Raw genomic sequence first — 25381 nt, 5'->3', positions numbered from 1 at the left:
CATCTCTTTCTGATAAAAAAGTTCACGGCGAACTGTGCTACGGTGAAATATAAAACGTACAATTTACATGTAACCGATAAATTCATTTAGGTCAACTAGCAGCCAAGTAATTTTGGTCATGTGTAATTTTTTGAATTGTATGATGCAAGTTGATAATGACTTTTCATGACACATTCATTGTCCAAATAACTCCTTTTTTTATTCTTATACACACATGCATTTCATGGATACCCTACATTATTTGATCCCGATGTCGAAATATATGGAAAAGTATTCTTTTCAATATAGAAAAAAGGGCTCTAAATAGAAATTACGCCATAATTTAAAATAAACTGTTTTAGCGAAAAGCGGTATGACAAAATAATTCTGATGTAGTATTTGCTAGAAATCATCAGCATCATCAACACACTGCCGTAGAAGCTGACGTCATGGATGCCGCTGTGCTGCATGTTTCTGATCGGTTGTGTTGCAGTTGAACGACTCTGATTTGCGATGTATCGTGGAAGAGGCTTAATTCAAAATATGCTTCTCCTTTAAAAGTCCTATTCCCAGAAAATTTCATTAAAAAAGGTTATTGAAATTTACGATAAAAAAAAAATGGTAACCCTGGTACTATTTTTCAATCCCATAATATAAAACATAAATAACTTAATACATTATTATATTAGTTAATTATCCTATTTATAAACACATAATATTATCATCTAATAATACTTTACAAACAATAACTTTTGGTCATTAATATTGCAGTTTAGGAGGTATTATATTTACAAAGACATGATATAAATATACTTAACAAAGAATTGTAACATTTAATAACATAAAATATCATATTTCGATATAAAAACTATTGCTAACAACTAGAGACGTTTCATCATTTTAATATTATATGCACTTTCCCGAATCAAATATTTATAATTTAACATCAATCAATGGTTCCTGAAGTAACTTATTGAAATGCAGAGATCCACAATATAGGAAAACCTCAATTTTGCAGATGTCGATTTAATAGACTTCGATCTCATTCGTATTAGTCCGTTGCATTGAGGTATTAATGTAAGTTTAAAGGAGATTACAATACTAATGTTCAATGCGGTGTCACAATGAAAGATTTTGCCTTTGATTGTCGAACCAGTTTGTGACCGCAAATGTTTTCTCTTTCGCTATAGAATTGGTTTTTGATTGGATGGTTTCAAAAATACTTTTAAGAAGTTAATGTGGAGAGGAGACCAAATAGATTCAATATCTGAATGAAATGATAGCTGCAGAGGATATCCTGTGGCAGATCATGCGTTTCTTGGACGCGGCACATACTGAAGGGTTGGAAAATTATGAAAAGAATGTGTATAATACTAACTTTTGAGAGTTGATCCCATAGCTTTAATTTTTTTTTATCATCTATCTGTGAAATGAGTAATTTTGAAAGTCACTGGTTTACACAATGAAGTGAAACCCTCAAGGAAAACTACCATCATTCTTTAATCCAATAAATAGCGCAGCAATCCTCACTGCAATGTTTTTGAGAGAAGTGAATAATGATGGACACACTACACCAATCAGTAAGCTAACATGGAAAATTAAATACACGGAGATTACAATAATTTGATGTATATGTTCTCAAACTTTTTCATTTCATTCATGTAATTTGGTTGACATTCACAAAGCATATATTACTGACACACACGGAGCCAATTGGAAACAATTCTTTGGTACCGTCGACAAAATTGACTTCGCTAGTGCATGCTTGTAGCGTATGGTTAAATTGCCATAATCTCTAGACTGTCATTAACCCGCATGTCATGTTTTAACAAACTTCAAAGATGTCTCGAGAGAAAAGCAGCAGGTTTTTTTTACATTAAAAAAGTATTGTTCGTCTATGTCGTCTTATAGTATCCACAAAATAGCTTGTCACTTCGCAAACACGAATATCATTGTCGCTTTCCTTCCACGGATTGTTCGACATAACGTTTTATGAATGTAAATTTAGGATACTATATTATTTAAAAGTTCGTATAGTACTTATTTTATTATTTATAGATGCTTTTATTGTGAACGAGAGATAGAACATTCGTTTTGGCAAATGACATGCTATAAAATTTTTACTGTATTGTCGAACAAGAACTTCTTGTCTACATGTTAAAACTGTGAACTAACAAGCCCCTTTCTATACAGTTAATCGTACTTCCGTTTGAAATGAGGAACGCCCTTAAATTTATCATTTCATTTTACGCTTTCGTGGTGTACGGATCTATGAATTTACGTAATTTGATGCTTTTTATAATAAAAATATATATAAAACGATAAGGGTGATATTAAAATTACTATTAGTAAACTTATGGTTTATTGCGAAGAAGATAAGGAGTCGCATCTAAAAAGAGAGCCGATACATTATTTAAACACGCGTTGCCGCCATGACAGGTACGTCACTGAGAAGTCTTCCATATGCGACTAGAGCGACTTTCGGTTATCGACGAGGTCTTGTTTTCGGACAGTTGTGTGTCATGTTGAATTTAAAGTTTCGGTAATATTCTCATTGGTGAAATAGTATTTATCTCCAGTCATACACACTCTTAATAAATAATTCACGATGAGCAATGTGCATTATGATAATCTTATTGTATTTAACAAATAATACACAGTCTGATAGAGAATTTGGTATTAGACTTGAATGTCATATGTAAGGTGCAGCCCCATTCATGACAACCAAACAATTGTGTTATTTTCCTTCGTGAAATCTGAAATATCCAAGTTCATTATTTATAAAATAATTACAATACAAAATAGTCAGACCTGTAGTCAAGATAAAACTCTTTCGATTATGGGGATGCTCATTACAATTTCTTCCAATAAATTGCTTATGATTATACCATCAATACATTCATAAATAATATTTCTAATAATATTACATCAATCCCACAAAGAATTAATTACATGACATACAAAACTAAAGGTGTGTAATTTTCAGTGTCTATGATTATTCAGTCACATTGAAACATGGAAGTACAAAAACTGTCTGTATTTGGAGGGTGTGTAAGTATTTGCAATATTTGGCATTGTAGCCACCACTCTGTCTCTTCGTCTCGTGTTCATGGTGGAAACGATCCGTGAAAGTCATATATAAATGTTTTTAACTTTATATGTACTGTCCTCTCTCCTGACAATTTATACACCTCCATGTGAAATTATTTATGTGGATAGTAAATTTTATACAAAGTTATTGGACCTCGTTATGTATTCATAGATCAAGATATAAAAAAAGAGTAATGAATGCCATCTGTTCAAATAAAATAAGAATAATTTAAACATTCAACAATAACAGAGTTTTGAGCGCCATTACATAGATATTTGAGAGATGACAAAGCTTTGGTAGGTACTTGTGAAGTAGCCCAACGCATTTTAACCACCGTAAAAATACATGTCACGGCCTATTGTAGAAATAGCATTACTTATTAAAACAATTTACAATCTGCCACTTTGAAACGTCTGATATATTGACTGTTTAGGAAAAAGTGCGTAACCCTCGATTTTTCTTTTGAAAGTGCTTTTATTAGATATTAACAATGTTTACAAGTAAATACACGTTCTATAAAAAGGAAGTAAGCCGCAAATGCCGAACTATTATCTAAATTCAGGTTTTAATTGAGATTAATTAATTTTTAACTTATGGGAAAAAGCATTTATCCGCAATTTGAATGATTTTTCTGTAATAACTTCGTTAATTATTATTAGATCGAAAATATATTATACCAAATCATCAATCATCATGCACCCAATGTCTGTGCCTATTTTTTAATAAATATTGAACTAAAATCTCTCAAAAAATGTTTTTTGTCTCTCCCGTAAAATTTGTTCAGTGAGGGTTACGTCCTTTTTCCTAAACACGGTCGATATGATAGCTCACAGTTACTAAGCAGGTGGTTATTCTTATGTTTATGGTAGATTGTTTTGAGGTTTTGGTATTTATTTATATTTCAAGTAATTACATGATAACGCATATATTAAATAGATAGCAATTTGCTTCAAGTTGTGTAACTCCCATTACTGTAATGTTACGTTAGGTTAACCCAATAAACTGTAAATATTTCAGTTAATATTATGCACTTTGTCATCTTAATATTTTGGCTATTCTTAAAATCATCAATATGGCATCTAACTAAAATGTTATTATTTTCGAAATTGATAGCATTATCCAGTAAATACATAATATAATTGAAATTTATCTGTCAGATTTAATTTACAATAGAGATCAGCGCCATCTTTAATTTAATAAAGCCTGAGCATATCTTTTTGCACAAGCAACGAGTGGTCCACTGTTCAGCTGTCAAAATCAGATCCCAGATTTCTTGACATATTGATTCGCCCTTTCTCGTTTCAAATTGAATTATAAAAAATTCTCAAATGAAATATATTAACTATCAGTGTTATTTATAAATAATATACATTCCTGTTATTCATCAGCAATGCTGTCAAAGTCAGACTAGTCCTTCACACAAAAACCGGTGGTAATTTAGATTTCCAAAAATATGTAGCATTGATCTATGCTAGTGTATTATTTATCATGTAACTCATCTATATTAGGTTCATGAAGGTGCTCAAATATATTACCAGCCATGTCCGCAAATGCATAATATACAAAATTATTTGTGTTTTTTTATTAGGAGCAATGCACCGCAGCACACCTAGCATTGTCTCGCGGCATAACGGTTGCGGAGCACTGCTCTATAGAACAATGACAGATAATGACCGGTCATCCATAGACAACAACGGGAGGGGCGGAAAAAGTATGACCAGTCGTTGGAAAAGTATCGGCTCTCTACTTGAGTCGGCAATGATAGAGATAGATCTAAAAGTATATGCAACAAAGAGAAACATACTCAATTGTGTGAAAGAGATATGAAAGTAAAGGGTGAGATCAAGATAGTATTATGACTTGTAAGCTGTAAGAATGTAAGGAAATATTCGTATAATAAGTTTTGATATTGTGATCAATTAATTTATAGATAGCAAATAATGATGAAACCTTGTTAGATTTATTTACATTGCCAAAATAGGCATTTCCCTCTTACCTACTGTACTATTGTCAATCTCGTACGGTAACCCAAGTTGACATCATCAGAATGGACAGAATTTATTAGCGCCGTAAAGAAAAGGTTAACATATTGTATCTAAACTTTCAAATCAATAATATCAGTATATTAATAATAGCTGGGTTCCAAGTGTACAAAAATTAAATTTATTTAAAAAAGAAAGACTAAAAGTGAGCGAGTAAGGCCAAGATTAGTACCTCCCCCTAAATTAAGACTATTGTCCTGACAGGCCACTGATTGATCTATAAATTTACACAACGCGGTCCCATTATTATAATAATTAAACTACAAACTATTAAGGAACATAGAAACAATATAAAACGAAATTTACTTACAATAGTAAAGTTGAATTTATACCTTGCTATATAACATTGAAGACTAGGAAATTATATTATAATATTATAATATAGTAGGTGTTTAACGTTAGTTTATTGGTGAGATTTCATTATTTAATCTATAATCACAAAAGGAGATCTACTTACAGTATAATAATATAAAAGAAAGACATATTCTTAATATTAAATAGTAAATATTTTGTGAATTTGAAAAGGGTTTATTTGCTGTAGACGAGATTCGTGATAGGAAATGTTTTAACATATACCTAGGTACAGAAAATTTAGAGTTACTATGAAGTGGGTTCAATTATTTTCAACGCATCAGACTTAGAAACAATTCTCTTTTCAAATAAATATAGGCGTAAGTGAAGACAGAATTATAAATATTGCGCCTATTTTCCAAAAACTGATATGTCCACAATTTATTGACATTTATCAGTTTTAAGTAAGTGATTGATTTTAATATCACTTTCATTATATTGTTAGCCAATAAACCTTATACCCTTATTAAACGTGCACGGATTTATTAGTGTGTATTATCACGGCCATAACAAAAATATGCACGTATAAACACGTATTATCGTACAGAATTTTCACACGACAATTGGACTTCGATATCTGTGGCAAACCTGCCGGTAAAAAACGAACTACACCGTGCAGACTCATTTTGGGATTAACCGATTTACACAACTGTCAAATAGTATCATAAGATGATAACATCGCGTCTCGCTTACTCTTGAAGAATGAGATTAGCGAGACAGTCAGCACTTTTACGTTTAAACAGTTATTATCGCGGTAGCTTAAAATACACATTATTGGTGCAAGTAAATCTATGCACGTGTACAGGCGCTATTACATCACAATAAATATAAATTGAATATAATGACATTTCATTGGGACATTTTAAATAATCGGTGTCTGTATTTATAGTCATTAAATTTTTAAACATTTTTTTGTTATGTGTTTGGTAGGTTTTGAAAGTTTTTCGTTACATTTTGACCATATGAAGTTTTTGGAAATAGACATGTCATTTGAAAGTTGCGAAGGTAAAGTACGATGCGTTATAAATATTCAATATTTATTATTTCTTCTCAGCAATATGAAAAGAAGAGTGTTCTTAATAATTAACTTCATCGTCGCACTTTTTTATGCGGTCTGTGCTCGCTGTTGCTCTGGGAATGCTGTGGATCGGATGCCGGTGCCAGTGCCGCCTTTGAAATGCGTCATTTCTTACCGCCAACTCCGCTGACCAGACCCTGCCCGCCTCCCAGCCCCGCCAAAGTTATCCTGTCCGAGTTCTGTCCCCCCGACACTCCCAACCCGAGTCTCTCTTGGGTCGTCGACGTCAATAGTCGCTCGGCGTTGTTCAAGGATGATAGCGATAGTCGGTTTTCCGTCAGTCTATCTGTGGCGAGGGTGAGGCGGTCTGCTGTTAGAGTTATTCGGTCGTTTGAGGTTGAGCTGGTGACTGGAGTTGAAGACCTGGTGAGTTGTGACGGTTTCGGTTGTTGCGTCGGGGGTGATGTGACGGTGAGTAGAGAAGATGATGGAGGCTTTTGATCTCGGCCGCAGCACACCTTTAAATAAAAAGGATTATAATAATTATGATTATCACCAGTAGTTATATGGGATTTATAAAGTTTTCTTATAGGTTGAAATAAAAGTTTATGTGCTCTTTTAGAGAAAATGTTTACTCCGATATGCCCTTCAATTTATAGTTTGCAACAGTGTCGAACACAGGTCAAATAGATAATACTGTAATATTCTGTAAAATATTCAACTGAAAAAGGTATTGTCATTTCCCTCCATTTTGGAAAGTGAAAACATGCTGTCACTTTTGCTTCGTTGTATGGATTTTCGTCTGGATTTAGGACTTGGAGGTGAACAAATAACACACCGGAATTGTTTTGGAAACGGCAAGGTATATTTACGTTAATATATTCTAAGCAGTTACATTTTTATACAAATTCTTTTCAATTTATGGTTTTGACGGATAGCGAGGTTAACACTGCTTACTGCGTTGCTGTCAAAAACGCTTCTCCCGCTAAAACAAACGGTCACTTGCGAGCCGTACAAAATGTGGCGTTGCCATTCGTATTTTTTTTTAACGGCATTCAGACAATGTTGCCGGTCAGATATTTAACATTATTTAATTATTTTCGCAATCAGCCATTACTATTTGTTGGATTTGATACCGACTCGGGCCTCTCCAGATACACAGAGACATCCCCAAATGGGGACCATTCGGAGGTGTAACAGTATGTAGGTGTTTTATTATAGTTTTATATATTAATTATAATGTAACATTGAACATGGCAGATGCAATTTTTTCCAGTGCGCTGCAATATTAGGCAAGGCGAATGAGATTATTGTTATAGTAACTATTTCTCATCTGTACTTATTTCAAGTCTAATGCTTCGCTTTGTCTTGCTCGGCGTCGCTCTGACTATCTCTTGTTTTCTGTCAAAATTATCAATCATCACTCTAATATGGTATGTTTACAACAGATTTTTTTTTAGAAGAAACTCCGTCACTATTTCATTTAACACTAGACAATTCCATAAATTATAACTATACCTTCACTCTACCTACCTCATATTAAAGATGTCTACTCTATTTACATCAATAAATTAATGTAAAATATTTCTTATTGTAGACAATAATATAAATTATTATCATTTTGGGAAACGCAGCGTGAAGATTATATTAACAGACCTTTTTACTGAGGAATGATTGTTACTCATTTACATAATCTATTGCGTCCTTACTTATTGATCAAACACAAGTTGATAAAAAAACTGACATGTGAAATTTGTTAGATGCAGGATTTGAGCCCACAAACCATGGCTCCAGAGGCCAATGCTACTACTGTACCATGGATTTGTCATGAAATTATTTATTATATCAATTTGAATATAATAAATTCATTGAAACTGTACCTATATTTTTTAATATGTATAACAACTAATTTAATATCCCACCAGGTGTGTCTTAATCTTAGGTAAGTATGTATGTACTGGAAATCATTTAATGATTACCTGATGATGATTTTCCCAGTCCTTGTGTTGGCAGAATGCACCGCAGTATCGTGCCACATTGCAACCGCTGCAAGTCTCCTGAGCTTTCCGACCGCAATTCCAACAGGACTACAGAAATGCAGAAATTTATTGTTAACATTAATTATTATCAATCATTCACTCTTAGTGAAATGGGACATAACAATTTTTTTTTGGATTATTTATAAGTAGAAGAGTTCGTACTACCTTTTCAGAAAGTATTCTTAACAGCTAGTTAAGGCCATTAAAAGTTCCGGCAATCTAAAGTGTTTGTATTAGACTAGGATATAGAATGAGGACCGAACACTGAAACCCTGAGAACTCCTTAATTATTTTAGACCCAGAATCTCGTAAAAATGTCAGGGCGTTCCACTTAACAAAAAAATATATAAATTTTGTAATATTTTTATTCTATTAGGTATATGACATACAGTGAGTTCTAGATTTACGACGGGGTTTCATTCCATCACCTATGTAGTAAGTCGAATTTCATTATAACAGGCAAGCGTTTACTGAATGAGGTACCTACCTACGAAGATCTATCGGTGTCTGAGTCCAACTTTTCAAATCTTTGAATTGCAATTGTCGCAATCGATTGCTACATCTAATTTCCATCAGCAGTGCATGCGGCGAGTGATAACACTTAATTTTTTTTAGGATTTTTTTGTTCGCAGTAAGTCTAATGGTCGTAAGTCGAGGTGGTCGTAAGTTGAGAACTCACAGCATACACATATACATATTATAATTTAGAATGTGATGTTTTACATATTTTTTTATTACTGAGGTTGAAAATGCAGTCAAAAAATAAACACTTCTTTTTTGAGTTTTGATATCATAATAAAATGGGAATGGGACGACTGGCCTCCGGACAATTGGACGCCGCACTGTCGTAGACACGTGTAGACGAGGTATTTTAATCAGTTTCTGTCTACTACTTATTAGTTTGAATTCATTTTACTCTTAACATAATGCATTCTTTATCGCAGATTGAGAATTACCATGCCTAAGGCTTTATATAAAATCAAAAACTCTTTTTTCGTTGAAACTTAAACATATGCACGATTAAATCATTGTTTACGTCTGCATATTTACATTCTCACCAACTATTAAATCGTAATATAATCATTGAAATATAAATAATAATATTGAATATTTTTTTTTAAAGTACCTATACCTAAGTACCTAACGTATATTTATTTTCGAATTCCGTGGCGTCCAGTTGTTCGGTGCCAAATCGTCCTAGACCCAATAAAATATCCATAATATGCCTTAAACTCTGTAGGAAAGTCATAAGTATAATATAAGTACCTAAGCAAGCATATTATTTTTTTAAAGAACCGAAACCGAACCCCGTTCGTTGTTTCCGCTGGAACCGAACCATAAATGGAGGTTCTAACAGTCGTAGATTACAGAGAGTTAAAAATGTCTGTTAATATAACCTCCACTCTGTAGAGGTCATATCTGAATCTCAGGTTGATTATGATTAATGATTTTTAAAATGTGGAAGTAGGTATCTGGTATTCTTAGAGTACCTATGTGCCTTATAGGGACACCTATCCAAAAATTAGTAACTGATTTGGTATGATGTCACCATGTGTATTGTTTGAATTTGAATCACAAGATGGCACTATTGAACTCAGAACAGGAAACTCCTGAAAAACAACTAACTTCATTCATAACAGATACTAATTATTACTTATATTACAGAAGTCAGATTAACAGCATGTAATTAAATTCATTTACAGTAAAATTCTGATGCAACATTCCGAGAGTTCATCAGGCATCTATTCTAACCATTTATCGTTAATCTGTATACCAGAACTGTGAATAAAACAGAAATAATACAAGACATCTTCTTTAATATAATCCTATCCGTTCCCGTGTCCGGTCCACGACCTTCGTACAAGTAATAATATTTGATGACACCAAACGTTCGAGAAGCAATCGCCACAGCCCACAGTATGACTTTTTTGTTCTGGCCGATATGTCAAAAGTGGCAGCATGGACATTGAGATGTATGTGATATGAAGAGAGTATGTGTGATAAACAGGGAACAGGCAGATAGAGAGAGCAACGGGAGGGTTTGATCCCAAGAGGGCAGGGCCATGATGACATGTCGGCCAGAATATAGAAAGCATTTCTATGAAAGTAAATTTAATTTTAGCCTCTTTGAAGACTGAAGAATTTGGATATCATATTCAAAAAAATCTATTACGTCACACAACTACGAGGTATCCTTACATTATGGTGATCGGGCGGAGGCGGTGACTGACTGGTGGCTCGCCTGCTGGGAGGCATTCGCAGCAGTCTCTCCAAGCGAGCTCTTTCGGCTGCTGCAGCCCTTTGTAGCTCGGCCACGGCTTGGCGCTTTACCTGACATCACAATAAAACAATGAATAGTAACAGTCAGCAATAAAATTAACTATGTACGTCGCACAATATGTGAATTCGCGTTTAACATGACGTGAATATCTACTGTCGAACAAGAACTTCTTGTCCACGTGTTAAAATTGTGAACTAACAAGCCCCTCCCTCGCACTTCCGTTTTCAAATGAGGAACGCTCATAATCCGTGGTGTACAGATCTATAAATTGACGTAATTTGATACCTTTTATAATAACAGTATGTCTAAAATGATCAGGAATGATTTTTAAATTATTATTAGTAAACTATTTGTTTATTGCGAAGAAGAAGAGGTGTTGTACCTAAAAAGAGAGCCGATACATTATTTAAACACGCATTGCGCTAGAGTTGGGTTTCGGGAATTTCCCGACGGGAATTCTCAAGAAATTTTCGAGATTTTCCATCCCGGATCTCGAGAATCTTTTCTCGGGATTCGGGACTTCTTTATCGATCATATTGTCGAACAGTACATACTTACCTTACATTATATAATAGCCAATATAATTGCCAAATATAGACTATGATTTTTACACGTATATTTAGTATTCTTCAAAGTCAGTATTTGTTTACCTTATTACTAAAGCGGCACCGTGAAACTCCTCCAGAAGTTTTATGGAGGGTATAGTGTTTAGAAAACATCAGTGGTATCAATAATTCTCGATCATAAGTTTATCATACATATTATGGAAAGATTTGAATCGTTTAAATAAAACGAAGAGACTGGATGTTCACCTGATTAACTGATTCTTCAGCTCGCCTGCGAAGTTCTGCGACTCTTTCTTCTGTTTGTCGAACGGTGGCAGCCATTATTTCTCCTGCCGCCCTTTTCATATCAGCACCTTCAGGGGAATATGCCTCCTGGCCATTTCCTGAAAAATATTATATTTAAGATTTATCTATAAGAGCAGGCCCGCCCTAAGAGACAGCCACCTACGTGTGAAATTCCAAAATGCTGCCCCATTCCACGATCCTTACAAAAACATGAAAATTATTAATACCTATCTAATAATTATTGAAAAATTTTAAATAAAAAAAAAAGGTTTTAAAATATTGAAATTGATTCACTAATTATTATTATTTCTGTAAATATCCCTGCACAAACAGTATTATGAATAGTGTTTTATTCAAGCTCACAGTTCTATTTTATGAAAAAAAATTACTAAACTTCTTGCCGATAATTATTAAGTGCAACGAATTCAGTCAGCTTCAGGGCCTGCGGGTCTATTCTATACTTATCGAACACTAAATTGATAAATAGTTTCAAACTTAGGGTAGGTTTGTATCAAAATATTAGCACTTATTGTAACAATTACACGAAGCCGGTTTTTATTGTTGCAATAAGTGCGATATTTTAACAGCAGCAAGATAGGTGCTGTTAAAATATAGCACTTATTGCAACAATAAAAACCGGCTTCGTGTAATTGTTACAATAAGTGCTAATATTTTGATACAAACCTACCCTAAGTTTGATAATATTTTTCACTTTATCACTTTAGCGGTCGATAAGCATAGAATAGACCCACTGGAATGAAAAATTTTACGAACCGGAGCGCTCGTTAATTTGACGAAAATATTAATATAGTTATTTAATTGTAAGTATGTGCATTTTATAAAAATAAGTGTGTTAGATATTTTGTTATATAGCTCAGATGGTTAAACTATTTTTTCCAAGAGCGATAACTTTGGGGATTTTAGAACCGGAACGGCGCTCTGGTGCGTTCCGGTACATTTATAGCCCTGGTCAGCTTTTATTTAATATTTCGAAGGTTAAAAATTACACACGTGCATTACTAGGTAGGTATTATTATTCTGAAAACCAGTTCATTGACCAGTTAGTAAACTTATGCACACTATATTAATTAGCACTGATTCTCGATATACGAAAATTTACTTAATTTACTTAAAATTTTATGTGTGCATATTATTTCGAAATTACAGTTTTGCGCCCCAACTCGGGCTGCATTAAAAAGTATTAAAATTAACGGAATAGATCTGACAAAACACCGGTTGGTTACAGCCAACTAAGGAAGTGTAGGTATTTACAAACAGTTTCATACTCGGGGAAATGAATAAAAAAAAATAGAAAATGCTCTGTACACACAATATTTTATTAAATGTGTACCTCGTTGCTGCAGAATAGCCAATGCTCTCTTCGTCTTCTCCACCATTGACAGTATGCAATTCAACATCGTATTGATGTTCTTCCATTCCTCGTCACTCTTGGAGCCCTGGGGCCCCGAATTCAACAAAAGACCAGCCCCTGCAGAGCCGGCCGCTCCATCCCTCGCCAGCTGCGGATCCCTCCTGGGATCCTGAAAACTAGGAGTCTCTAGAGATGCCTGACTGTGATAGTTGAGATGGTACGGATGCGGGTATTCGAAGAGGTGCGCGTGGGCTGATTGGAGAGGGAATGTCATTAGGGGAGATGGGTTTATGAGGAGTCCGGGTGCTGATGGATGAGCTCGTTTCGGTTGGGGTTGGTAGTCGGATGGATCCCCGCTTATTCCTGACGGGTGATGAGACACGCCGTTGGTCTGGGGTGTAGGACCATCGTAGTATCTGTGGACAAAGAAAAATAAAATAATAGATTAATTTTAAATTAATAATTATATTATTATATAAACAATTAGAATGTTAAAAGTTTATAAGCCAATATTATTATAACTGTATTCATTGAATGGTGATGGTTTCGATATCAGAATTTAAAATTTGAGCATTTCAAATATACAAAATCGATAAATACATCGAAATGACTAGTTTTATTTGTTAATGGGGGACATGCTCAGCGTAGGTAAAAATGGAGCTTTTGTTATATTTTCAAAGCATGATCCTGGACATTCCTTAAACGTTATGGATAATCTATTTATATAATTTTGAAGCCTTATTATCCTTTATATTTATTTTAAACATTTGATGACTGCATAAAGTATTTTTATTACATAAAATCGTATTCTTTTAAGCCTCTCGCTCTAATGTTTTAGAATATAGTCATATTTCAGTACATAACTGTGCAGTGGTGTTAAGATTTTTTACATTTATTAATTTTCAAACGCATTTATAAAACCATCAGTATAATTTATGTCGACATTATTATAGTGAAATATTTACGATACAAAATTATATTATTGATAATCTCTGTGATCCCAAATTTGACAAGAATTAGGCATTTTATTATTCAAAAAATGGGCAAGATTAACACATTTGAAGATAATTCTAAAGATACTAATTATAAGCTATACCTTTGACCATTCAAGTGTGATAAACATCCTACGAATAATGATTGCTTTATAATAATTATTGACCTAAGAATAAGGTAGTGTTTTTTGAAATACGCCATTTCTTTTGGCATTCCCCAGTGGTTAGGCTACAACATATGGCCGTAGCCATAAATTGAAAAACTATAATTGAAGTAGGGAGTAAAATGATGTTAACGCGCGTGTTTGTACCGTTTAAAAAAAATGGTTAGGTACATGTTCAAACACGCGCGTTGACCCACGCTGAGGACGTCCGCCCTTAATAGTTGCATCAGTTTTTCGGTGTCAACTAAATCTATATTTTCAGTGTGCGTTTGTGATTTCAAAATATTTTCCATTTTGCACACTTTTTTATCAGCTGTCTGTTTGTTTTATTATAACTCAAAAACTGCTTGACCCAGGGTTGGTCCTTGCAAGTACGAGGCCGGATTGGGTAATGTGCGCGAGGCCCGTATGTATGGGGTAGATCATTGTTGGCGGTGGGTAGATACAAACATTATTAATTTCTCTTCCGTGGTGGGAGGTCTAATCAGTGTGAATTATTGTTAATTTGAATTTTTTTTAAATCCTCTTATCTTCCTCCTCCTCCTCCTTATCCTCCTTATCTATAGATATTGTATCAATTATTAACTGGGTATTTTGATTATATATCAAAACTGACTAATCAAGACGGGTTTTTTTAAATTTTCATCATAAAAATGGCTTTTTCAGTATGTATCCAACAATTAAAAACCTATCTGGAAAAATTCAAACCAGTAAAACATTGACAGCTTGTATTAATTCGACTAATAGTATTTATTGTGTTGTATTTCATTTCTTATGCCAATGAGTTTATTTTGAATAATAGTATGTTTAATATAGGTATATTGGTATATATATATCAATTTCAGTTTAGTTATGTATTGACTAACTTTATTAGAAATATGTTTTTCTCGATGTTTAGCAAGAATTCTATGATAATATTGTAGATACAATGTAATCACATTTAAAATGTTTTATACTTATTTAAATATTTAACAGCAATTAAGTACCTACCGTGTTTAATCAATCCTTTTATTTTTTTAAATATTTTTTATTGCGACTCCCGAAGCCACTTACGGCGAGACGCCCTTCGCCGCGAGGTCCGTTTAGGCCCAGTAGGTCCAAACGCCCTAAGACCGGACCTGACTGGACTAATGGTGACGAGTTCTACCAATTTAGTAGAGATTCATCTCGATATTTTAAAAGGTTCCTATGTTAGAAGACATAATTTCTCGAAAAGAACGCACTAATTATAATTTATGGTAAATTGTGATACGAATATCTAAGTCTATTGTCAAGTCTATCAGATAATCAATGTATTAGTTTCAGTATGGTCACAACATTGAATTTCGATTTGATAAAAATAAGATTTAGAAATTTATGAATTTTTAGTTACCTACCTAAGTACTTATTTCTTACATTTTTACTTATAAATCAATATTTTTTTTTTATGTTTTTAATTAAAATAATGTTCAAAGTCTAGCCCAAACCATCGTAATGATTTTTCCAATGGATGTGGGGATTTTCGAATTACCGTGTTGATTTAATTGCAAAATGACTTTACGTTGACACACAGTGAGATCCCTAGACAAAATGCCGCCCCTAGGCAGCGCCAAAATTCCGCCCCATTTTTTATGCAGTATTTTTTACCATACTTTCAACATCTAAAAAATGTGTTGTATGTATACATTACTAACAAAATAATAACACTAAAACATACAAAATTAAATTTATATATAAAAAGCGCATAAATATAATATAACTGAGTTAGACTCTTACACAAAACACCAGAGTCTGAGGTCCTTAAAAGATACACCTGACAACTGTTAAACCTTTTATGTTAATTAATACATTTTGTTGCCAACCACTGTGCTGATTTTTTAGTGGAAAGATATTTTCGTTGTTGCTAAGTTTAGGTGCCTATTTTTATATTATATTATACCAAATGATTCTCCACGATTTGCCGCCCTTCGAGTGACTGCCGCCCCCAAGCGACGCTCAATCTGCCTACCCCCACGGGACGTCACTGTTGACACAATTGAAATCTTCTGATATAAGTATGGAAAGTACTGAATCCAGAAAAATACCTACTAATATTTAAAGGACGTACATAATATATCTGCGGATTTTATCTTCTTTTCGAAGTACCTACATATTTATGTAAATCTTCATTTTCCCATATGAAATTTATTAAATTCAAATATCGAACACATTTGACGGATGATCGATCGCCTTGATGACTGTTTGTGTTATGCAACAAGTAGGTAATTTTATAAGCGGAATTATTTTAAGATTGCCAATGACACATACACAATGTCAAATATCTCACTAATTATGCATATTGATAAAATACTTACATATATTTGAATTAAAGAAAACTTGGATGAAGATTTTTCTATTGTTTCTTGCTTCCCCATATCTACAAAAAAATATTATGTTTTTGAAGATTTAACGATTTTTAACCTTTTAAAATAAATATTTGTAACTTTGAAGAACTAAAAAAGCAACAACAAAAACTCTTATAAGATTCTTATTAGAAGTCGATCGCCATGAAAATTAAGATAAAAAGTAGCTCCCAATCTCAAAAAGGTTGGGTACCCATATATAGCGGTACCATAGCGGATAGCCCATTTGCATTTAAACCACGGTAATGCCTATAATATTGTATTAAACGTAAAATGAAATAATTGGTAGGAAAACAAATCACAATATTACCTTGATGTAGCAATTTTGTGGTTACTTTAACAATAATTAGCTGGTAATAGGTACATTAAATAATAGTTGGTAACATGCTTGGGTAAATAAACAATCACCCTCACTATATTGTATTATATAATACTCTTCTAGAATGTTTTCATCAAATATCTAGGCATGTTTACCTAAAAAATATCGAGATGTAAATAGTAATTGAAGCAATTTATATTGGATAGTTATTGCTAATACTCTATTAAATTTGTCTATGTATCCCCATTATTGTAGGTATGTTATTATTTTATAATTATTAATCCTATTCGTAGCCAATTTATTCACGTTCTAAAACAGTTTGGGGCGAACAGCCATACTCATTATAAAGCTAAAGCAGGCAATACATCCCGCCAAATATTCATGATGTTGACATACGAAGCCGCAGCGCCACCACATCACAATAATGGCATTGGCATGTTGTATGTAGGTAAAAGCTGCCTACTCCAATGGCGGTTCTCTTTGTCATATTGATTAAAAGCACCCATCAAAATCAGGCGCCGGACTATCGCCACGGAATCGACAAAACAATTTGTTTGGCCGGCACACGGGACTACAATCGGCCGACATATTTGCCCACGACACTTAATCAAAATTCGTACATCATCTGCAGCCATTATTATTGGCGCCATAACATATTCTAGTTGGCAGTTGGATTGTATTGTCTATGGCCGCCTCTGAGAGCGTAGCTAAAATTCGCTTTACAGATTTTAATATTCCAAATTTTATTTAGGCGCACGATAATAATTTTTAGTATAAAATACAACTTGAAATCTAAAGTTTCCAGCGAGGTAGGGTGGGTTTTTTGTTGTTGAAATGATCATTACAGAGTTTTTGCGCGGTTGGTCGGCAACAACATACTATGTATAATGAAGAACACGAAATATTTTCGCCAATCTGAGAGATATAGGAACCGCCCTTAGGCAGATTTGGAATGCCGTTTCTTTTAATTTTTAACCTCACATTGTATGAAAAAATTGTTAAGTACATTCCTTTAGTTGTACCTACTTTATTTTATCTTCATTTTCGTATATATTAAACAGACAACAAAAATCATGAAAATAACTAGTTACCTACATTTACATACCATCTACCGGTGAGCAGAGCATTTCTACGAAACCTACTACCAAACAGCGGCGGTTTTAGGTAGGTACGTGAAGGTCTGAGGCGCTGAAAAGTTCACCCCTTTTTAAAAACTAAGATGTCGGTACCTACTTCCTAACGAAATTCACTTAATAGACATCCGCCACCGTTTTCCAAAGTTATAATGATCGTATTCGTTTCTTCATTTGCCGCCTACGATAATGTACCGCCCCTAAAGAACGCATGACCTGCCTACCTACCCTCATGGGACGTACTGATTACCCTTTGATAACCAACGAAACTATGTGTGTAATACTCGACACTCAAACCTTTCAATATTTTGAGGGAACATTTCCTTTTCAACACTATTGTATTAAATTAATATTTATATAAGTAATGTTTATATACTATAAAATACCTATATAATATTGAGAAGCACTGAATTCTAATCCGGATCCAATACGATTCCAACAAAATATCTTACACAAATTTATGTAAATAGTATAGAGAATTATTTAGTGTTTGAAGCTTATATAAAAAACTCAAACAAAATACATCGAATGACTTCATATTATTAAATATGAATTTCTAAATTTTTGACACTTTCCCTTAAATCGAATTAGTTAATTAAGATTAAGTATAACGTCCGAATTTACTTTTATTAGATTTCGTAGAGATAAACTCTGTGAATGTTCACGTAATTGTAGATACTAACTAGTTAATCCCTCTAGTATTTTATAAAATAATTTGATTTAGGTAGGTACAACAGATTTTTCTCACTGCCAGATTGAAATATGTCACTCATTTCAATATCAATTTCCTCAACCGTTAAACCGAATCCTTTGCTTAAAAAGCGCGCGGTATTTATTTACATCGCAGAAAATATTATTATTCAAATCTCTCTTTGAGTTTTTAATCTACTCTCCCCTTTAAATCTTACAGCGTGTTCCGGAAATAATACTACACTATAGAGTGAACTGGGGTAAATGTATCCAGGTGGTGTAATAATTACGCATATAACATGGGTCATAATAGGTGTTAATTTCAGCGGTGTTACACGTAGGCGGATGTCAAAAGCGCCTGCTGATTTAAAGCCTCCCTACGATATACATAAAATGAATCAACGTTTAGAAAAAATCGATTTTAATCAATGTTGTTGAATATAATATCCTTCTGCCAGATGAAACCTGCTGTGGTTTTGATGTTAAAATCATTCATTCACGTCAGTTTGTCGTAAAAGCGCCTGTACCTACACGTGCATGTATTTACTGGCAGCAATAGTGCGTATTTTAAACTGTCGTGACAATAACTGTTTACACGTAAAAGTGCTGTCTGTCTCTCCAATCTCATTCTTCAAGAGTAAGCGAAGCGCGATGTTGTCATTTTATAGTACCTACCTACTATTTGAGAGGTAGTGAAAATCGGTTATCCTCAAAATGAGTATAGTTCGTTTTTTTGCCGGTAGGTTCGCCACTATCGTTCTACTGCGCAGGCGCAGATCGAAAAAATCCATACTGTCGCATGAAAATTCAGAAGCTTCCATATATTTTTTTCTATGTTGTATTCATATTTTGTATCATAATATGTGATTGATCCTGTTGGTTGACCTAAATAAATTTAAAAAAAAATAATACATATTAACTCATACTTTTTCTTGTTATGGCCGCGAAAATACTTACTGTCAATAGTAGTAAATCCATGCACGTGTAAACGGGGTATAACTGCCACTTGTTTGTTGAATAACAAACAATGAGTAAACTATTCATCGCTCTTCGGTGTTTGTATGGAAAAAACCATAAAGGTAAAACTTATCAAATAAAAAAAAACCTTTTTAAACTTAAGGCGCCGTGAGCTAAAAAGTGTGGTCGTGTCGACCTAAAAATTTATCTAGTTGTAGTTTTCATATGCGGCTGCATTATGCTACAGTCCAGGAAAAGCATATGTGAGTGTTTAGGGATAAATTTATAGTATGGTTATGGATTACATTTTGCACCCGTCTTAACAGCAAAAAGTTGTGTAGAATAGAGGGCCAGCAGACCATGAACTATCTACATCATTTTATTAAAGCAGATTATGAAACAAACACTAATTCTTACTTCCACGACTATTATCTGGTATGGTATATTATGATTGTTTGCGTAAGCACTCTGTATATTGCCATTTGCCATACTCCAAGCGACAGGTCAAATATAATATTGAAAGCTCTTTTGAATTTGGCATTCGAATTTCGAATTGTTGTTATGTTCATGTTAGTGACGTCACCGGCAGGGCTGCCACTATGAGAGTCCGCCCTCTGTGTTCTTTGTTCGGAAGCTCGGTGACAGGCGCCGTTGGCGGGAAAGTGGATGTTTTGACATTTCGAATTATTATTCGATTTATATATTATTATATTTTACAAATAAGGCGATTGGTTTGGGCCTTTTCAAACCGGGCCTGCACGGGTAAATTAATTATGATTTATAATAATATTGCTATGTATGTTCAATAGGTTTATTTTTATAAAATAATACGCCGCCCCTACCGAGGAAACTTTAGGCGTTCTATTCTTGTTCTAGGCTCAAGTCCCGTGGTTAGGCCAATTTTACCTATATTATAATATATGGGACCAATGCAATCAATGTATGTGATAGGTTGTCAAACTAGCTAACAAACAATCCTCGTAAAAAATGTCTGACTAGTTGCCTCCATAATACAAAGGTTCATCGAGAGGAAATAGTGATTTATCAACGTATGCATTAAAATACAACCATAATATTTAATTAATAATAATATGATGCGCAATCGTCGTCACCCGTTCATTGAAATGTTATTAGTCAAGCCCATCTCTAGTATTTTTAGATTATGTGGTCCTATTTCGTAGCTGTCAAAATCAAAATATTATTATAATTTATTCCAATAATGCAATAATTAGAGCCAATGACCTATATCTAATCATAAAATATGATCCTTTGTGAATTGTGTCCCATTTTTGTTACGTAAAATCATATTCCCTGCATTGGCAGCATTGTTTGTACTTAATTAAAAATTAATGTTGTGTTTTTTCAGTTTTTTTCTTTGTTTATTTACTTAGGTTCGTACAATAATAATTGTCTGCGATGTTTCGTGCTGTTTTACCTAATAGTTTCCCAAACTTTTTTGGCTCACCGCCCCCTTTTCAAAGATATTTTTCAGCGCCCATCCACTAATATTGAAATAATTGTAAGGGGATTGTTTTTATTTTCACCAAACTATTTATGTAATTATGTGTATTTTTTAATTTAAAAAACCTACCTAGTTGGGAGATGAAACAACTTGGAATTGAAATGGAAAACTGTTTAAAAAAAAATACAATCTGAAAGTGCACAAACACACATTAGATTTCCTATTATTATGGTAGGTACTTATTCAAATCACAAAAATTATATATTAGAATGATGAACAATGGGGTGTACTTTATACTTACTACCAATTTATCCATAATAGGCTTTATATTGTTTTGTCAACAGCATACTGAGATATCCGCGGTCAACTATTTATAGTCAGTTCCTGTTTTTAGTCAAAAAAAAATATGACCGCACAAAATCAATGGTCAACTAATTAGGATGACGGAAATGCAATAAAAAAATCTCTTATCACCGCCTAATTTAATCCACGATAACGCGTGGGTCTGTTTTTGCAATTAGTGCTTTTTTAAATTCTTCCGTTGTCGATAGAAAAATAATTCTCCTTGTTACTGCAAGTTTTAATTCTCCATCAATTAAGAATGTATCTAAAACAGTGCTCGAAATGGACCGGAACGCACCGGAGCGCAGCTCCTGTTCGTCAAACCTCCAAAATTATCGGCCCGTCTCGTGGAGTATTAAAAAGTCATAAAATTAATTTACTTCATATTTTTTTAAAAAAGTTTATAAGTACGCTACTTGTCGAATTTATAGTAAAAAAAATATATTTATGACGTAAACCTCAACATTATGCCCTAATCTTGCTTGCCATAATTTTAAAGACAGTCAATTCATTTGACCAGCCGAGCTTGGAAGGTATATGATAAATATTATGATACATATAATTATTACATAAATAATATGGAAATATTTTCGGAAAATTATCAAGCGCTCCGGTTCGTAAAATCTTCCATTTCGAGCGCTGATCTAAAACCCGCATTAATCAATTGCACTTTAACGCCTTCCTACAAATCTCTTCAGCACCCGCTTTGGGAAATCATGATCTAACGAAATAATGAAATTTCATTGCATAAAAAACAATGCTTCTCTTAATTTTTTTTTTTTTATTTCGGCGTGGTTCGAGCAAATTAATGAATCTCAGGGCACATTACGTGGTCTTGCTACTAAAGATGAATGATAAAATCTGTGTTCATTAGACATGGTAACATTTTTCATCTTAAATTGAATATATTATGTATAATTATGAAAGCTTTATCTGCATATACAACGAATTAAAGTGTTTAGGGAAATGAATCATTTTATTTATTTTTAATGTACATACCTACAAAATATTATAAGTACTGTAAAAATATATTATTTTATAATGTGTTCATGCCTACAAATAACAATATCAAAACATTAATTAATATGCTTTTACTTCCTGATATTATATTGCACCGAAGGATATTATTTGTCTTTTTCAATAATCCATAATAGCCAGTGAATTGATGTTTGATTATCTGTAATATAATTGAACAATAAATGAAATGCTTAATATTTTTTATCACTCTATAATATGAAAAGAAGATGAAGGATTCACTAATTACGCTGAGGTCAAAAATACTTTATAATTATATAATAAATTATTACCACCTAAATTAGTTCTGACGATGTTAATTTTTTTAAGTTCACTAAGCAGACTATGGTGTATAACTCAGTGCTCGAAATGGAAAATTTTACGAACCGGAGCGCTCGACAGTTTTCTGAAGATATTTACATACCTACTTATCAAATTTTATGTGTATTTCATAAAAATGAGTGTGTTAGATTTTCTATTATATGGCCTATCTAGCTTAGACAGTTAAATTATTTTTTTCCACGGGACGGAGCGATAATTTTACCGATTTCACGAACAGGAACGGCGCTCCGGTGCGCTCCCGTCCATTTCGAGCCCTGGTATAACTCAATGTTATAATTATTAATACATACCTACCTATGATTGATGCATATAGCGAAATAATAATCAGTAGCAAGCCCTAATATAATTGCAATCCTATTATTTCCACGTTTTTTGATACTAATAATAATAATTTTATTATGTCAGTTAGTAGTCAGTACGATATACGTAGGTAAGAATCAATTTATTCTCACTCAATTTATTTTATTACAACGTCTTTCTTAGCTCGTATTCTTATTTGTCCGGTGGTTCTTTGTCCGGTACAAATCTTGCAATCGATTTTTATCTAGCTAGACATTTGAAACATTTAGAATATATCAGAACACGATGCCAATGCATTTTTTTAATACTTTTAGCCATCTTTATGTAGAATTGAATTCATTTTTAGTTAATTCTGTTTTGTATGAAAAGTTATTTCGACATCATTATTGGTTGTTAGGGGTCTGGGGTCCTAGCAACTAATATATTAATATATACGTGCGTTACTATGGAAATCAATAGTACAATTTTTTTAATCGTTTAAGCTAGTCAAGTTTACATGATTCAACAGAAAATTTAAAAACGTTGTAAGTATATAAAAAGTTCTTTTTATCTTGTAATTATCCTTAAATACTCTTTTGTTTTATGTTTTAAACATTTTTGTTTAAAAATAAGTAGTATTTTTGTTAATGTCAGGAAAATAATAATAATAATGATGCAGAAACCTGATTTTTGCTAATCAGGTAAAATTTGATTATTAATATTATTGAACATACTTTTAGTAGATATCTATTATACAAATGAAATATACTGTTGTTTAATAATTGTCATGTAATATTATTATAAGATATTTTACAAAATATGGGTAGTGTACCATTCGTAACGATGGCAATACCTAGTTGGGTCAGAGTTAAAATATAATCCAACCCTAAGTATTTGGGAATGAACATTGCCGATAATATTTACAATATTTTCCTTGATCTCGTCGAGAGACTTCTTCGCGCTGAAAAACATATCCAAGGCCAAGCAATATTGTCAGAAATAACTAAAATTTCCTCGTACAATTCAATTATTGTAAAAGTCACAGTTATGAATAATTAGTACAGACGCAAGACGTGGAACCATAGAGAGAATCAAGGAAAGAACATCCGATATTCGAAGATAAGTTCTTTGACGAATAATTGGCCCGGCAGGCGCGCACATAACGGGGGGGGGGGGGGTTTGGGTCCGGGTATGAAGAACTTACAGAAAATGAGAGAGGGGAGATCCGCGGTTGTAGTGACGAGAAGCTATATTATTATGTGGTAGGATGGGTAGGTAAATGCGGAAGTTAGTGGCAAGCTAGATTTTTTGGTACTGTTCGGTTAAGCCTCAATTACATTGAGCTTCTTTACAGGCAGATTATAAATTCGCCAACACACAGCTCGTAAAGAAGCTCAATGTAATTGAGGCTTTATACGGAATACAGCGGAAAACATATTTTGAAAATACCCGATATACTGGATTATTAAATTTGTTAGTTTGGGTTAGTTTAGGTTAGGTTGGGTTGGGTTAGGTTAGGTTGGGATAGGTTAGGTTTGGTTAGGTTAACCTAACAAATAATCCAGTTTATCGGCTATTTTCAAAATGTGTTTTCCGCTGTATTCCGTATAACCGAACAGTACCGATTTTTTAACCCCCTCCCCGCATTAAATATCAATAATAAATTATTATGGGTACAATGTTTCTGTGTGCGTCTATGGTTCGGTAAAACAACACCAAACATGGCAATCAAGATAATTAACATTATTTTCAAAAACTAACAGGTGGAATTATAATTTAATAGGGGAAAGGGTGTTTCAAGATTGGGAGAGCTACACGTCTGAATGATAGATTGTGTAGTCGACCATAGAGTAGCTGACAGTCTTTGGGGCCAGTTAAGTAATTTTTATTATTATTCCCACAGTGGAGTAGTGGCACATCGCCCCTCTCCAGGACCGTGTGTAGTGGTTTCGAAATCCGCGATTTGCTCATACCTACTAACGTTTTGTTTGAGAAAGGTATTAATGAACTGAGTGAATGGTTAGCAAACATTATCTGCAAATGAGTGTGTTGATATTATAACCTCCTCTCTGTACCCAAATATGCACTTCGTTTTGGAACGAAATAGTAATTTATTTACCCGTTTATTTTAATCAATTCAATATGTAGAAAAAAATTAAATCTTATGAATATTGGTGATGCGAATATAACTATGATGAAACTGGAAGAAGTGCACTCTCAAAACTTTATAGTTTGCTCATTTTTTTCGCTGCCTTGGTGTGAATGTGCATCTTTCAAGCATG

The 25381-nt window shown here is 33.4% G+C and overlaps 1 protein-coding gene across 1 annotated transcript in view; it reads right to left on the bottom strand.

Moving 5' to 3' along the window:
- Window positions 1-6379: 6379 nt before the first annotated feature.
- Window positions 6380-25381, bottom strand: part of nvy (CBFA2/RUNX1 partner transcriptional co-repressor nervy) — a 216353-nt gene continuing 197351 nt past the window's right edge. The window contains exons 7-11 of the mRNA XM_085961023.1: window positions 13004-13440; window positions 11614-11750; window positions 10720-10851; window positions 8461-8568; window positions 6380-6999 (exon numbers count right to left, since the gene is read on the bottom strand). Coding sequence (XP_085817149.1) covers window positions 6646-6999; window positions 8461-8568; window positions 10720-10851; window positions 11614-11750; window positions 13004-13440 — 1168 coding nt within the window. The 3' untranslated portion in view covers window positions 6380-6645. The remainder of the gene's footprint in view (window positions 7000-8460; window positions 8569-10719; window positions 10852-11613; window positions 11751-13003; window positions 13441-25381) is intronic.

This window comes from Rhyacophila brunnea, unplaced genomic scaffold, assembly GCF_057557595.1.
Source record: "Rhyacophila brunnea isolate RB1 unplaced genomic scaffold, BYU_Rbru_1.0 scaffold_12, whole genome shotgun sequence".
Classification (NCBI taxonomy): domain Eukaryota; kingdom Metazoa; phylum Arthropoda; class Insecta; order Trichoptera; family Rhyacophilidae; genus Rhyacophila; species Rhyacophila brunnea.
This window is presented reverse-complemented; position numbering and strand designations above follow the sequence as displayed.